The sequence below is a fragment of the Rhinoderma darwinii genome, chromosome 3 (assembly GCF_050947455.1).
Source record: "Rhinoderma darwinii isolate aRhiDar2 chromosome 3, aRhiDar2.hap1, whole genome shotgun sequence".
Taxonomy (NCBI): domain Eukaryota; kingdom Metazoa; phylum Chordata; class Amphibia; order Anura; family Rhinodermatidae; genus Rhinoderma; species Rhinoderma darwinii.
In genome coordinates this window covers 210,000,288-210,016,645 of record NC_134689.1, presented here as the reverse complement: position 1 = coordinate 210,016,645, position 16,358 = coordinate 210,000,288, and the positions used below count along the sequence as shown (strand labels likewise).

General features: G+C 40.8%; 1 protein-coding gene across 1 annotated transcript in view; it reads left to right on the top strand.

The window, feature by feature from the left end:
* MAGI2 (membrane associated guanylate kinase, WW and PDZ domain containing 2) overlaps positions 1 to 16,358 on the top strand; it is a 967,915-nt gene that overhangs the window by 737,790 nt on the left and 213,767 nt on the right. Inside the window, exon 7 of the mRNA XM_075857349.1 lies at positions 14,923 to 14,980. Within this exon, the coding sequence (XP_075713464.1) occupies positions 14,923 to 14,980 (58 nt within the window). The remainder of the gene's footprint in view (positions 1 to 14,922; positions 14,981 to 16,358) is intronic.

Sequence of the window (16,358 nt, the reverse complement as noted above, 5' to 3'; positions counted from 1 at the left end):
ATTTTATGGTAATAATCCGGCAGTCTTGTTTGTTCCTCTTCTTTTGCCCGCCACCGCCGAAAACTGGCCCGTCCTGAATGCCGAAGTCTCGTCTGAGATAGTACTCGTGATGTATGGTCCGACAACCTTCCCTGCTTTGTCCGGGCCTCAAGACTAGTTACTGCGTATGCGCCGCTATGGTGTCCGCTTGTGCGCACGCACCAGAACAGGACACCGATGTACAAGCGCTTGATTTTGTGTCTGCTGGGGGAGGCGAGGAGGTGTCAATTAAAAGTAAGGAGGCGGGGTTAACTCGGAAAGGCTTGAGGAATGAAGATATGACTCTTTTCCAACAAAGATATGACTCTTTTATGCTCATAAACATACAGCACAGGAACACTAAAAAACTGAATACTAAAGGTACAGAATCTATTAGAAGATAATTAATGGTTACATAAAAATGATTTTCACCCAATTCCACAAGGTATTGCTGGTTTACTAGGTGAAATGCTGGTGACAGGTTTCCTTTAAGAATAAATAACGTATTTCTCTATCAAGACAAGAAGACAGAAACAGGCAGGGGTACAAATAAATTGTGTACTTCTGCTGCTCTTTTGTATAGAAAAATCGATAAATCTATATACTATCCAAAGGGATTCCTACTTTTCTATGTTGTGATAAATAAGGATACATTTTACACTTGTTTTTTTATATTCATGAAACTGTATTTTACTCTATAAGCATTTTCTTCAAACTGTTATACTCTTTCCATTTTAGCTCCTGTTTTATTTAAAGATTTGAATGACTAATAGTAAAAAAAGATTGATTTGGATTGCATTTTGTTTGTTGAGAACTTCTGATCGCTTGCGGTAATATCAAAAGTGAATTATTGGATTTTCCAAATCCCCAACAATGTCCCCTGTCTACTTCTGCTAAACAATATCACGTACAGTTGGAATTGATCGAATACAGACAGAAGTTTTTGTGGTACCCTCTCAAACAATAAACCCTGTAAAGACATCTTGTGTCCAAAGGGTGGACATTTTTGTCCTTAACCCCTTAACGACGAGCGACGGATAAATCTGTCACAAGCAGGTGTTAGTTCCTACATAGCAACAGATATATCCGTCCATCTGATCTCGTGGGTACTGCCAGTGTACCCACGCCATCAGCGGCAGGAGCACGGCCGTTATACATGTATATATTTTTTGGTAAAAAAAAGGCTTTTTATTTTGCAAACGTATGAAAACAAAAAATTTGTACATATTTGGTATCCCTGTAATTGTGCCGACCCATAGAATAAAGGTAACATGTTATTTATGCTGCATAGTGAACGGCGTAAATTTATAACGCGAAAATCAATGCTGGAATAGCTGTTTATTTTCAATTATTTCCCAAAATAAAGTTAATAAAAGTTAATATATATTATATGCACCCAAAAATAGTGCAATTTAAAAATACAACTTTTCCCACAAAAAACAAGCCCTTATATGACTATGTTGACAGAATAAAAAAAAGTTACGACTCTTCGAATGCGACAGTGAAAAAACAATTTTAAGAATGTTGAATCTTTGATTTGGTTTATTTTTTTTATGGTGGGTCAATAATACCATGGGTAATTGCTGTGTTCTGGAGATATATACCTCTTTTGCAAATGACTGAACTCTAATGCTAGTTATGTGTCAGTTATTTTCTTCACTGCTTCCCCATATAGCTTTCACCTGTATCTTGACTGGATGTAGTTGGTTAAAAATTAAACTTTTTTTTAATTTGTCAGTTCCTCTGTAAACTAGACCTTAATGGCAGAGCATTCTTGTTTTTGAAGATTGTTTACAAATTATGCAGCCCTGTGCAAGAACAGTATATGGGCCTCTTGCTCTACAGTAGCTCATCATACAGCACCTCCTTATGTCTAACAATCTACAAAAAAGTTCTCCTGCACCCGCGGCAAAGATTCGGATTGGCGCCCCCAACTTCTTTCCTGACATCTCCTTCCCTCTCGCCGTGTTTGCTTGCTCTACCAATCAATGAGGTGTAATTTTTATTTCGCAATTTTTTTTATGTAACTCGAGCATAAGACTATTTGTACATTTTACAAGCGATATAGTTCTATAAGGGAGTTACAATAACATATTAGAAGACAATAAATTAAAGAGGCCACACACAGCCCCTTGTAGATAGTGCCATACACAGACCTCTTGTAGATAGCGCCACACACAGCCCCCTGTAGATAGCGCCACACACAGCCCCCTCTTGTATATAACGCCACACAGCCCCCTGTAGATAGCGCCACACACAGCTGCCTGTAGATAGTGCCACACACAGCCCCCCTCTTGTATATAACGCCACACAGCCCCCTGTAGATAGCGCGATGCACAGCTGCCTGTAGATAGTTCCACACACAGCCCCCCTCTTGTATATAACGCCACACAGCCCCCTGTAGATAGCGCGTCGCACAGCTGCCTGTAGATAGTGCCACACACAGCCCCCCTCTTGTATATAATGCCACACAGTCCCCTGTAGATAGCTCCACACACAGCCCCCCTTGTAGTTAACGCCACACAGCCCCACTGTTGTAGATAGTGCCACACAGCCCCATGTTGTAGATAGCGCCACACAGCCCCCTATTGTAGATAACGCCACACAGCCCCCCTTGTAAATAGTGCCACACACAGCCCCCGCTTGTAGATAGTGCCACACAGCCCCCTTGTAGATAATGCCACACAGCCCCGCTTGTATATAGCGCCACACAGCCCCTCCTTGTAAATAGCGCCACACTGACCCCCTTGTAAATAGCACCACACTGACCTCCTTGTAAATAGCGCCACACTGACCCCCCCTTGTAAACAGTGCCACACCGCCCCCCTTGTAAATAGTGCCAAACACAGCCCACTTTGTAGATAGCGCCACACACAGCCCCCCTTGTAAACAGCACCAACACAGCCCTCCTTGTAGATAGTGCCACACACAGCCCACTGACCCCCTTGTAGATAGCGGCACACTCCCCCCCTTGTAAATAGTGCCACACTCCCCCTTTGTAGATAGTGCCACACACAGCCCGCCACCCCCCTTGTAAATAGCGCCACACTCCCCACCCCTTTTAAATAGCGCCACACTGTAAACAGAGCGGTAGCCTATCTCTACCACTCTCTGCTCTGCCTGACGTGACTCATCGGAGGAGCCGAGGAGGTCATGCGGCGCAGGCGGCGGCGGAGTTCCTTCTGACTAGGGTCGGTGACAGCCCGGAAGTGGATCAGTGAGGTAAGATGACAGGTCAGGTGACTGGACTGGTCCACTCTTGGGCTGTCACAGACCCCAGTCGGAACGCCGCCGCATGAACTCCTGGCTCTTCCTAACGCTGATCGCCGCTGCTGGTGTCCGACATACAGGGCGCCTTTCAGCAGTGATCAGCTGCTCTGCCACGGTGCCCCCCCTTCCTTACCACCTAGTTGCGCCCGGGGCACATGCCCCGCCTGCCCCCCCTAGATACGCCCCTGATTTACGCATTAGCAAGCAGAAATCCCATTTCATGCATTTTCTACTGTGGAAAATAGTGCCGATTTTTGCTGCATTATTTTGGTGCATTTTTTTCAAGGGTTGTTTAAGAAATTCTGCAGTGTTTTTCTGCAGCAAATTACGCAGTACATCAGAAAAACACAGCAATCCAGTCCACTTTCCGCAGCAATAATAGACATTCTGTGGAACTAAAATTGGTCACCGCAGGTGAATTTCTGATTTTATTTTTCCACAGCGTGTGGATGACATTTGTTAAATCACACCCACTTTGCTGCTACTGTATTCGGCTGCGTATTTTCCATCTGCAATTATGGACGGAAATTATGCAGCAATTCTGTTACGCGTGGACAAGCCCTTGCTTTAATTTTACAGTTTGTTGAACTAGAAAGGTTAATTCTCGTTTTTTTATTTTTTGGACAATTTTTGGGGAAATCTGTGTGGAAAGGGCAAGTGCACCTTTATTCTGTTGGTAAAACACTGCTGTACCTATGTCAGCTTATGTGACTGCTTAGCTATGCTCTTTTTAAAAAAAATGGTATCTGAAGTAAAAAATAAATAAATTAGGCTTTAAAGAATGATATCAAATATGGCATGCACCATATTTACTAGCGTATTTACTCTATTTATATGTCATAGCACACTTACCAAACCATTATGAAGAGACCAGGGCTTTGGATTGTGTATATATATATATATATATATATATATAATTTTATTTTTTTTTATTTTTTGAGGGGGCGATAATTATTACACAAAATTCTAATTATTTTTGTTTAAAGAGGAGGAAACATGTTTAAATAGTCAAACAAGTTGACACAGATGTTGTGTACTTACGAATATTGAAAAGATAATGAGCAAGATATTACATTGGTGTCCGTGACGGAAAATACATATGGTGATTCTCAAATGAGCCGTTACACCAGAACTTATGACATGAAGCTGGAAGAAACTGACACTTATCTAGAAAAACAACTTAAATATGAGGCTTCTAACAACCAAAATCCTTCTTTTATCACTGGCAAATTGGCATATAAATTGGGCAGTAAATTTTCTAAATCCCCACATGGATGCAAACAAAATATGTCATTTGTACATTACACAAGGAACAGATGCCTGTTTTTCAGCACATTTTCTTCCTGGTGCTGTCACTCCAGACTTGTATTAGGATAAAGAATTTTTGCAGATGGCATAACAAATCAAATAGAACAAAAATTACCTCCCGCCCATATACATATTTCCTGTGATCAGATGGAGGAAAGTACTATTTTACATACCCCTTTCAAATTGGCACAGCTTAACTTGAGCGCGCTCATTAAAAACCTATACTTTGTCCTAATATAAATGAGACGTGTTCTCTGAAACTTAGGGCAACAATAAACTTAACTTGAGATCTGCATCTTTTGTTTATTGTACATGATTGTCATTTGATTCAATTCATGCACATATTACATGACCAAGAAAACTGCATTCATAATAATCAGTGTTATTAGGTATGACAACCACAATATAAGTTGTTAATATTAGGTTTATTTTTCTAGAACCAGATATTAAACCAATAATTGAAATCACTTACAAATGTCAGAGGCTTGTACCATACAATGGAAGTTAAAAAAAAGCAAAAGATTCATTATAAAGTACTTTTCAATGTTTTGATTGGCAAGCAGCATTATGCCATTAGATGCTGGCAATGTAGTAAGAATGGGTCAAAAGACCATGGTCCATTCTTGTTTTATCAGGAAAGACATTGCTGTATTGATATTAATGGATACTCTAAGCCCAAAACCTTTGATGTCATAACCTCATTCAGAACAAACCTCTAGAATCGCTGGTTTAGGAAATAAGTAGTTTGATGATAGGTTTGCCCCTATGAGTAACAAAGCAATAAGGAGGGCTGCTTCTATGGCAAGTTCAGTATCCAGCTTGCTCCATCAAATTCAGTTGCCACACATTTTTGTATGATATATTATTGTCATTCCTTTATCTGCTGTAGTTGGTCCAGCGGTTAGTACTGTTGCCTTGCAGCACCGGAGTCGTGGATACAGATCCAACTAGGGGCAATATCTGCATTCAGTGTATATGTTCTTTCTGTGTTTTCGCTGATTTGCTCTGGGTAATCCGGTTTCCTCGTAACCCCCTAAAAATATTTTGGCCTTCATGTGTATGTGTGTGAGATTTACCGTCAACCCCTTAATAAGAAATCTGCTCATAGATACAGACTAGTTTTGTATTTTTTGAGGATGGTCTATAGGTGGAAGCCCTGTCTTTTAAATAAATACATTAGGGCAGATGTACTATTATGGCTGCGGCTGTTTTTTGTAATATTTTGCATCCAAACGTAGCAAATTTGTCGCATTTAGTTTTACACATATTTATTACAACAACACGACAAGAAGAACAGATGTTTGTACCTTACTAGACACTTTTCAAAGTTCCTAGAAAAGGGTGTGGCTTAAAATGCATTAACGGGCGCCAAAATTGGAATGGCGTACAACTATACTGGCCAAGAGGTGGTATAAGAAAGGGAAAGTGTCTAACATGCCTAGCAGAATGCGCCAAATTTATCATACAGCATGCACCACTGTGATAAATTTGGTGCATCTTCTGACTGCTTGGTCTACATTAACACTGTCCAAATACTGGACAGCATTAGTAAATCTGCCTCATTATCTCATGGTACAAATTGCTGAAAAAGATGAAAGATTAATTCTCTGCTGCCATATAAACAGCACAGCCATAGCTATTTGTCTTTCTTGGTCTTCATTGCAAGTAAAGCAAATCATTTCATTGTACAGCCCAGAAACCTTTGGAATGACTCCCCCTGTCCTTTAAACTGCAGTACACCTGCTTGACGTTGCACCTGACTGAATAGTTTGAGAAGAACTTATTTCAAGTTATTTTGCCTTTTCTTTCGGATTCACATAAAGTATGTGTTATTTGGATGAAGTACAATCATCGCCATAGATGATGAGTTTAATTCGGTAAAGTGGTTGCTACTTGAGCTTTATTATACAAGATTCCACATATCTATATGCTACATACAGTTGCAATAAAAATTGGTCAACACTCATTGCAAATAAAGTTTATCAGCAAAATTGACAAACTTTCTGCAGTTTGCAAAAAAAAAAATCAAACAAGACCAATTTGAACTTCTCAATACAACTAATATAATAAATGGTTTCTCCAAATTTAACACAAAATTCGACTGACTACTGCAGTCTCAGAATTATTCAACGCCTTCATGACAAGCGTCTTTAGTACGAGCACCATTTTGCTGTTATGACCTGCTGCAAACAGCATAGCCAGACACCAGCTTCTGGTAGGGTTCCTGGGGAATCTAAGCCCAAGCCTCATGGGCAATGGCTCCCAGTTAATGTATTTTCTTGGTTTTGAGTGCTGCAACGCCTTCTTCAAATCCCACCAAATATTTTCCTTGGGGTTCAAGTCATGTATTTGTAAAGTTTACTCCAGAATCTTCCAGGACTTCTTCTAAAACCAAGCCTTGGTGGACTTTGAGGTATGCTTTGGATCATTGTCCTGCTGGATGGTCCAATGACGCTCAAGCTTCAGCTTCCTTGAAGAAGGCATGACGTTTTCTCCTAGGATTTCCTAATACTTGATTGAATCCATGTTGCCCTCAACCGCTCTTGGTTTCCAGTGCCAGAGGAAGCAAAGCAGCCCCAGAGCATCACCGAGCCACCACTTTGCTTCACTGTAGGCAGGGTTTTCTGTTCAGCGTATGCTTTATTCTTCCTCCTCTGATCCATAGGCCCGAAAGGTTCTGACCGTATTGGAGCTGTCTTTTCTTGTGCTTTTGGGTCAGTAAAAGTGTACGTCTTGGAGTTGGGGAGTGGAGACCTTCAGCGTTTAGTATGCGCCTCACTGTGCAAACTGAGACCTCAGTGCCTGCTGCCTCCAAATCTTGCTGCAGGTCTTTTGCATTCAATCGAAAGTTTTTTAAGAACCGGCCACCTCAGGAATCTTGTGGCATCCAGTAATGGCTTCCTCTTTCCGCCACGTCTCGGTAGTGTAGCCAGGGATCCTTTAACTTTGAACTTGCGACCTTTGCTTCCAACTATATCCCTAGGAACATTCAGTGCCTATGCTATCTTTTTGTGTCTTTTTCCTTGTTTGTGCAATGCAATGATCTCTTCTCTGAACTTTTGTGGGCCACTTTCTTTACTATTTCTAACATGCAATCAAACGTCACAGTCAACAAACTCCTAGCCAGTCCAGGTATTTGATGTGTTTTATCTCAAGCACTCCTTATGCAACTAATGAAGCATTTGATAAGTTGTGTGCTTGAGACAACAACAGATTAGCAAATGTGTGCTCCTATGCGTAAAGGCCCTTTTATACCAGCTGATTTTGGGCCGTGCAGCGAGTGCCGATCAACGAGACAGCTTGTTGATCGGCACTCGTTTGCTCCTGTCACGAGGAGCTATGCATGGGGACAAGCTGTTGTTACTCCGATTGCTCGGCCCCATACATTATCATGTCTGCAGCGCATCTCCCTGTTTACACAGGGAGATGTGCTGCCGACAACGATAATATTTTAGTTTTTTTAAAACGATACGATCAGCAGATGAACGAGCATTTGCTCGTTCATCTGCTGATCACTGCCCTGTTTACACAGGGCAATTATCGGCAACGAGTGTTCTATGAATGATCATTTGACCGATAATTGCCCAGTGTAAAACCCCCTTAATTTTATTCAGGGGATTGAATAATTCTAAGACTGCAGTAGTTAGTTGCATTTTGTGTTGAGGTTGGAGAAACCACTTATTATATTTTACTTTTCTTGAGTTATTTAAATTGTTCTTATTTGATTGTTTTTTTGCAAACCGCTGAAAATTTTAACATTTTGCTAATAAACCTAATTTGCAATGGGGGTTGAAAGATTTTGATGGTAACTGTTTTAAGAAACTAAAATTGCAAGAAGTTACAATTGATATATTTATAAATGCGACAAACTATACCAACCTCCTTTGAAATGTAGTAATTATCTGCAGTCATATATCTGCATTCATATTCCATTGTTGGGAAAAAAATAATTCCTTGAGAGCTGTACTAATCTTTGATGTTTGAGTTGAAGTATCGTTTAATGTCTATTTATTAGGAGGAGGAAAAAATAAAGTGTGGCAAAAAAGAATTCACTGATAAACAAAAACACTAATTCACCAAAAAGTCCAAAGGGGCTCTCACCATGCAAAAAAAAGAAAACCCTATACTAAAAATGTTTTTCCCATTCTAGACGTGTGTGGCATAGCTACAGGCTATGCCATAAAAATCTGATAAGTGCGAACGGGGGTCCAGTGATCCCCATTTGCCGATCCACGGCCACCACAGTCTCAATAGAGTCCTGTTAAAATATAATCTTTAATAATTAAAAATGCTAACTATTTTAGTCAGACTATATTATCACGCTAGATAATGATGATTTTGAAGTAAACAGCTACAGTTGAGGGACCATTGTAGATCATAAATAACTATAGATATGATGTGGTTTTTTTTCTATGGCCCTACAAGTCTCAGGATTGTTTCATGCAGCCTTCTGCAAAGTTTGTGTGCCGTAGCACTAATAGGTCCCAGAAGTAATCCAGCATCAGTAACCTCAATCCCTTTACACACAGATAAATAGAAATAGCTATAGACATTGTGGATGGAAAAATCCTAGAAACTGAGTTGATAAATGTGGCACGAAGCAAGGGCACCAACATTTGCATGTATTGGGCTCTGTTCACACTACTGTTGGGGTCGGGCGCATTAAGGTTTCTGTTTTTTAGTAGCAAGAATACTATAGTCTGCTGCACTATATGTCCGTTTCACAATAGATTCATCATAGCTAGCTACTGAATTTAGTTAATTTTAACATAACCACATAATACACAGTAGACTAGCTATTGTGTGCCAGTTGTTTATTAAGTATTTATGGTAAAGAGTATATTTTTTTCTATTGCTGATTATAAATAAATCATACCTCACAACTTTCAAAAAGCGTAAAGAGAAACATCTCATGCAGCAAATTTTTTTAATGTTAATCCATGCCAATAACCTCTCCTAATCCCTGTCCATAATCCCTGTGTGCCACCACACAGTAATAGTGCCCTCCTCGGGGTAACAAATTTTAATAGTTCTCCTTTATGCCCCACACACTTTCATAGTGACCAATTTGTGAGATACACAGTAATATTGTCTACACACAGGGATGATACGTCCTTAGTGCCCCCTTACAGTAATGATGCCCTCTTAGTGTCACTCACGCAGTATAATGCCGCCTTTTGTCCCCCCCCCCCACACAGTATCATGCACCCATACAACATGCACACAGTATCATACCCCCATAGTGCCCACCATACAATATGAAGCCTCCATAGTGCCCCCCACACAGTATGATTTCCCTATTTGTGTCCCCATGCAGTGTCATTTCTCCCATAGTACCCTCTACACAGTATCATGACCCCATAGTGGCTCTCACACAAAGTTTCATGCCAAATAGTGCCTCCACACCAAGTATCATGCCCCATAATGCCCCACTACACAGTAAAATGCCTCCATAGTGCCTCCCCACATAAAGTATAATGCCCCCATAGTGCTTTCACACACACAGGGTAATGCCCCCATAGTGCACCTCACACACAGAATAATAGCCCCATAGTTCCTCCCAATATGGTATAATGCCCACATAATGCCTCCCATACAATATAATGCCCCCATAGTGGCATACGGTCCCGTACTGAAAACATGATAAAAGTACGGGACAGTATTCTCTTGGGGAGGCAGGGACTCCTTGCATCATAGATAACTATGCTGCTAGGGGCCAGACTCCTTGAACTGAAATATGGCCAACACACAGTCCGTATATCAAGGACCGAACACGCCCATCTGAATAAGGCCTAAGGAGTATGCTCAGCTATTCTTTCATAGGGTTGGCCTCACAAAGATATCTGGTTTAATACAAAGTAGAAACTAGATTATAGGCTGTACTATACAGTATATAAGATTACAAATACAGCAGTGTCACTTTATTATGCACATTCCAAAATCCCCCTATCCAAAAAATTACACAAACACTTAAGCATCATACTATAACCCCAAGTCAATTAAACTTCAGGGATATCAATCTGTCCAGTTAGGAATCATAAGCGATTGTGAGTCAATTTCACCTGCTTTAGTGTATATGAATGCGACTACAGGTGAACTGGAGAGGCATCAGCAAAACAGCCCCCAAAAAAAGAGAATGATTTAGCAGGTGGTAGCCACAGACCATTCCTCTCTCCTTATCCTTCCTGACGGATTCTTCCTAGTTTTGCTAGTGTCCTTGTCACTACTGGTAGAATGAGGTGGTACCTGCAGCCGATTCAGGTTGCATAGGTAGTCCAGCTCCTCCAGGATGGCACATCCATATCTCATCCCAGCACATTCTAAAGAGCATGTAGCAGATACCATGACATCGGCTGCTGCATAAGGACAGCCGGACAGTGCTGTAGGAGGTCATCAACCCATCAGCAGGATCAGTATCTGCTCCTTTGTGTGAGGAGGAACAGGAGGAGCACTACCAGAGCCAAACAATATGACCTCCAGTGGGCTACTGGTGTGCGTGTTTCTGACCAAAATGTCCAAAACAAACTCCATGAGGGTGGCATGAGGCAACAACATCCTGTAGTTGGCCCTGTGCTCACAGCCCAGCACCGTCCATCTCGATTGGCATCCGCCAGAGAACGCCAGAATTGGAAAGTCGAACATTGGCACCCCGTTCTCTTCACAGATGAGCAGGTATACACTGAACATGTGTTACAGACTTTAAAGAGTCTGGAGACGCTGTGGTGAACATTATGCTGCCTGCAACATCATCCAGCATGACCAATTTGGCAGTGGGTCCGTGATGGTGTGGGGAGGCATATTCTTGGAGGATCGCTCAAACCTCCACATGAAAGCCAACGGTATCCTGACTGCTGTTAGAGCCATTGTTAGATCTTACATTGGTGCAGGGGGCCAAAATTGAGTACACTATATCAGTAAGCATCTGCCTGTCAGCAGACATTGGATTTTATACGCTAGTCCTAATCTAAAGTGCTGTAGAGTAAGATGTGCCTAATTTATTAAGAGGTGTGTGCCTCTTGATAAATTTAGCATATCTCTGGCCATCAGTATATTATAGTACATTTTTCAGGCCTCATCCCCTTCTGCTAAACATGTCTCCTCTTAGAAAAGTGACGAGAGCGCTTCTGAAAAAATTTTGGAAAAATGTGCTACTTTTTTTCCACCACAATTTTGGTTCAAAACTTTACTAAATTGCCCAAATGTTTCAAAAGCAATCCGCAAGCTGTAGAAAGTTTTTCAGACAATAATTGGAAATGTAAAATACCCTGAGTATCCTCGCATGACATTTATTATCAGATCACTCCTGCAGCTTAAAGGAACACTCCAGTGAAATTTTTTATCATGACTCCTATTTGGAAAGTACACCTGTTAAAAGGTAGCGCAGGCCATCCTCTTACCGGGCGCTTTACTGCCGAACTATCTCTTCCGCTCCTGGCCGCCGTTATGTCATGTGACTACAATTTGACTGTCTGATTCCTACAGCATCTGCTGTGTCGACCGGAAGTCGCTTTTACTATGCATTCCTATGAAAAGCTCAATGTGAGTCTCATAGGAATGCATAGTGAAAGAGACTTCTGGTCCACACAACAGACGCTGTAAGAATCAGGCAGTCACATTGTGGTACGTGACATAACGGTGGCCCGGGAGCATATAGTTCGGCAACAAATCCACCGGTAAGAGAATGACCTGCCCTACCTTTTACCAAGTGTACTTTGCAAAAAGGGGCCACGATAAAAAAAAATCATGGGAGTATTCCTTTAAGGAAGGGTGTGGGGACATTATCCAGTTGGACCTTCACTTTAAATTATGTAAGCTTTAAATATATAGACAAACATCTGCATACATATTTCCAAAATATGTTTATATTTACAGTACCTCCTCGAGTGTTTGGATATATTCCAAAGTAGATAGCATTTACTATGCTGTGTTATTTAGAGATTTTGCATTAATATTTGGTGTTGAGTATAATTCTGTTTTATGCTTCTGGACGCCTGCCAGTTTTTATGTGGATGAAACATGATAGTTTCTAATTTTTAAACACATTGTAGCTGAAACTCGCCCAAGGATTAGTTGTTTATTTCTTGAGATTAAAAATGCTCTGAGTCCTGTATTTCTAAAGTGGACACGGGCAGCAGTACATCTACTATCTTTTAATGCTTACTGAATATAATTATGATATACTTTGCACCTTAAAGGGGTTTTCCCACTTGCTGACAACTGATGACCTATCCACTGGATGGTCCATCAGTATATGATCGGTGCGTGTCCGACCCCCAGACCCGCACCGATCCGCCACCCCGTCTGCCTCCGAGCCCTGGACAATGTTGCCAGAAGCAGATGGCTCCTGTCAAAGAATAGCGGTCGAGCTGCAGTATAGTTCTGTTGAACGGCCGCTATGCAGTGTTCGGAGCCATCAGCTTCCGGCTCCAGCTACTGCATTCCGTTCCAAACATCCGATGCACGGAGGCAGCCGGAGTTGCGGATCGGTGCGGGGTCCGGATGTCGAACACACACCAATCATATACTGATGACCTATCCGGTGGTTAGGTCATCAGTTTTCAGAAGGTAGACAACCCATTTAAATATACCTGGAAAATAAGAAGTTAAAAATATTTGTCAGTTACTTCTGCAGTGTTTATTGTTCAAAAAGTTTATAAAGTAAAAAATAAGTTTTCTTAGGAAAAATATTCTACGGACAAATCTTTTAATATCAATAAAAATAAATATTCTTCTGTCTATACCCTCAACAGTCTTAAAATAGGCAGTAATATTCTGAATAGACAGGTAATCTAAAATTCCAAATAAATTTGGACATTGATCATTTGCTGTAAATTAATTGTTAAAATGCCATGAGAACACACAGCGCAGCAGCCGCATATGGCCAAAACCACGCCCACATTCGGTGGTAATTGGCAGCACGATTTTGGTGGTAAAACTGTGATATTACAAGCAAAATTGTGCAGCCATTCGCCACAGCATGTGGTTGAGGTGTCATCCACGCGTAAACTTTGGATGGCTTTGTCATTAGGACAACATCTACCCCTTTTGGTATGTTTTTTCGCTCAGTGTTGCTTCCATCCAGGCACAATACAGAGAATTACAACTTCAAAAGAGGTTTAGATTAATTTGCTTTCTATGAAACTTGTCTTTAGATTATGTGTTCTTCCAGATAGGGAAATGATATGTTAAGTCCAGCCACCAATGTGAGTACATCCTGTCTTCAGTGCTGCAAAGTATTGCAATGCAATAAAAATATTGGTTCAAAAACTAATAATAAATCTCAAGACACAAAAATTTAGATTTGTATTATTAAAACCTCCAACAAATGAATTCCCAATTAATTATTCTAGTAGAAGTTATTTATTGGTAACGATCTTGAATGAACCATTCCCACCAAACAGACCGAGATCGTTACCAATAAATAATTTTTATTGCCACCAACGGTGAGTGCCTCGAATTTCTACTTCTACTACATTATACAGCATGCTGTTTTCTGTCGATGAGCACCCTGTGGGCAACAATTTAAGAGCTGACTCCACATTACACGCCGGATAGGATCTCTATGCGGGGACAACATTGTGTCTGAATTAGGGCAGTGCCAGCCATCTTTTCTCCTTTCTATCTTCCAATTAATTATTCTGTTCTAACTGTGCTAGCATTTTAGGTTACTTCCTTCAGCACTAATATAATCCAAAAATAATCCACCATTATTTACCTGCCAAGAAGGATTACACTGCAAATAGATTGCAGGCCCATAGGTTTTGACCTTCTTCAAGTATTCTGTGATGAATTTGTTTTCCCAGAACCATATCTCTCTCATAAACATTACTATATAATTTTGCTGTCGGTTGTGTTTGGGTAATTTATCTGTACTACATGTATAGTCCTGGTACGGCATGGGAAGGTACAGTGCTTTTTATTGTGCTCTTCAGTTTGCTTCTTTAGATATGGCAGCTGCCCATGATGGGTAAATGCCAGCGTCTAAGAAAAATGTATTAGTAGTTAAATTCTTCTACAGCATGTGGCGACTACAATCAGCACCCGTTTTCTGCATAAGTCACATATTACCATCATGCAATATACACAATGTTGTCATTAAGTCTTCTCTCGATCTGTGTTTCCATTACAGAAAAAAATACTCAATTGTGTTTCAGAACGAAGTAAACAATTTAAATTTATAGGCAACAACACTGTTTTCATAGTAATGATGGGCAAGACTGTGTCAACTATATGCATGCTCTATTTTATGTGCCTGTTTGTTATCCTCTACAATAATACAGTTATGCGGTCATATCTATAATGTAGTGATATTTCTATGTCTTTCAGAGCTTCCCTATGGCTGGGAGAAAATTGATGATCCTATCTACGGCACATACTATGTTGAGTAAGTTAACAATTTATCTCTCGCCGTCTATGTTCTATAGGTAGTATAGAAAGCGGCTTAAAGTGAACCTGACAGCTTTCCTGACATGTCTTTTTTAATAAAAACTTGATTTCCTCATGAACTACCAATTCTGGAGCATATTTTATTAGAACTTTGCTTTGTGCTACTCCTCCATTATTCTTCCTGAAAATATATAAATAAATTGACAACTGTAAGGGTATGTCCACACACAGTGTTTTCAGGCGTTTTTCAAGGCGTAAACGCCTCGAAAAACACCTGGAAAAACAGAAGCTGAACGCCTCCAAACATCTGCACATTGATTTCAATGGAAAAAACTGCACGTAAAAAAACTCTACGTAAAAAGAAGTGCATGCCACTTTTTGAGCTGTTTTTGGCGCCGTTTCACATTGTGTCAATAGAAAAATATCTCCAAAAACTGCCGTAAAAAACGCATCAAAAAACATTTGATGCTTTAAAAACAGCTAAAAATCAGCTCCATATTTTACAGTTGCTTTTACTTTAGCGTGTGAACATACCCTAAGGGGGAATACTAAGGCCCAAACTCTGATGTTATAAAATTAGGGCTGACAGTGTCAAAGTGAGTAGGGGTATTGAACGGTACAACCCGGTTGTCCAATTTGTACTTATCCAGGAGGATTAACAGAGTAAAGACACAAAGCATAGTTCTAAGAAATGATGCTCCAGAATTATTGTTTCATCGTGAAAAATATTTATTAAAACAGACGTCAGGAAAGCTAAGGCCCAGTTCACTGATTTTGATGCAGAAACCGCTTCGGAATCTGCATAAAAAACATCCAAAACCATCGCTTTCAATGGGAGGCGGAGGCGTTTTTTCTGCGGTGATTTTTGGCCGCTCGCTGTAAAAAAAAGCTGCATTCTTACTGCGGTTCTGCCTCTGACCTCCCATTGAAATCAATTGGAGGGAGAGAAAGCCTTTTTCACTGCGTTTTTTGCCTGCGGCGCTCAATGGCCGCGGGCAAAAAACGCAGCAAAAAACCTGAAAGAATTTTGAGCCAGATATTTCTGCTAGCAAAAAAACTCTGCGTGAGCAGAGACTAAGGCTATGTTCACACAGAGTTGTTTGCAGGTGGAATTTCTGCCTCAAATTTCCATTTGAAAGTTTGAGGCAGATTTTCCTCTCCGTGCACGCCGATTTTCGCTGCAATTTTCGCCCGCGGCCATTGAGCGCCAAGGGCATAAAACGCCGTAAAATACCCTTTCTCTGCCTCCCATTGAAGTCCCTTCCGTCTCGCGGGAAAAAGACGCCTCCGCCTCCCATTGAAATCAATGGGAGGCATTTTGGGGCCGTTTTTGACGAGTTTTGCGGCGCGGTTTCCGCATCAAAAAACTCGTCAAA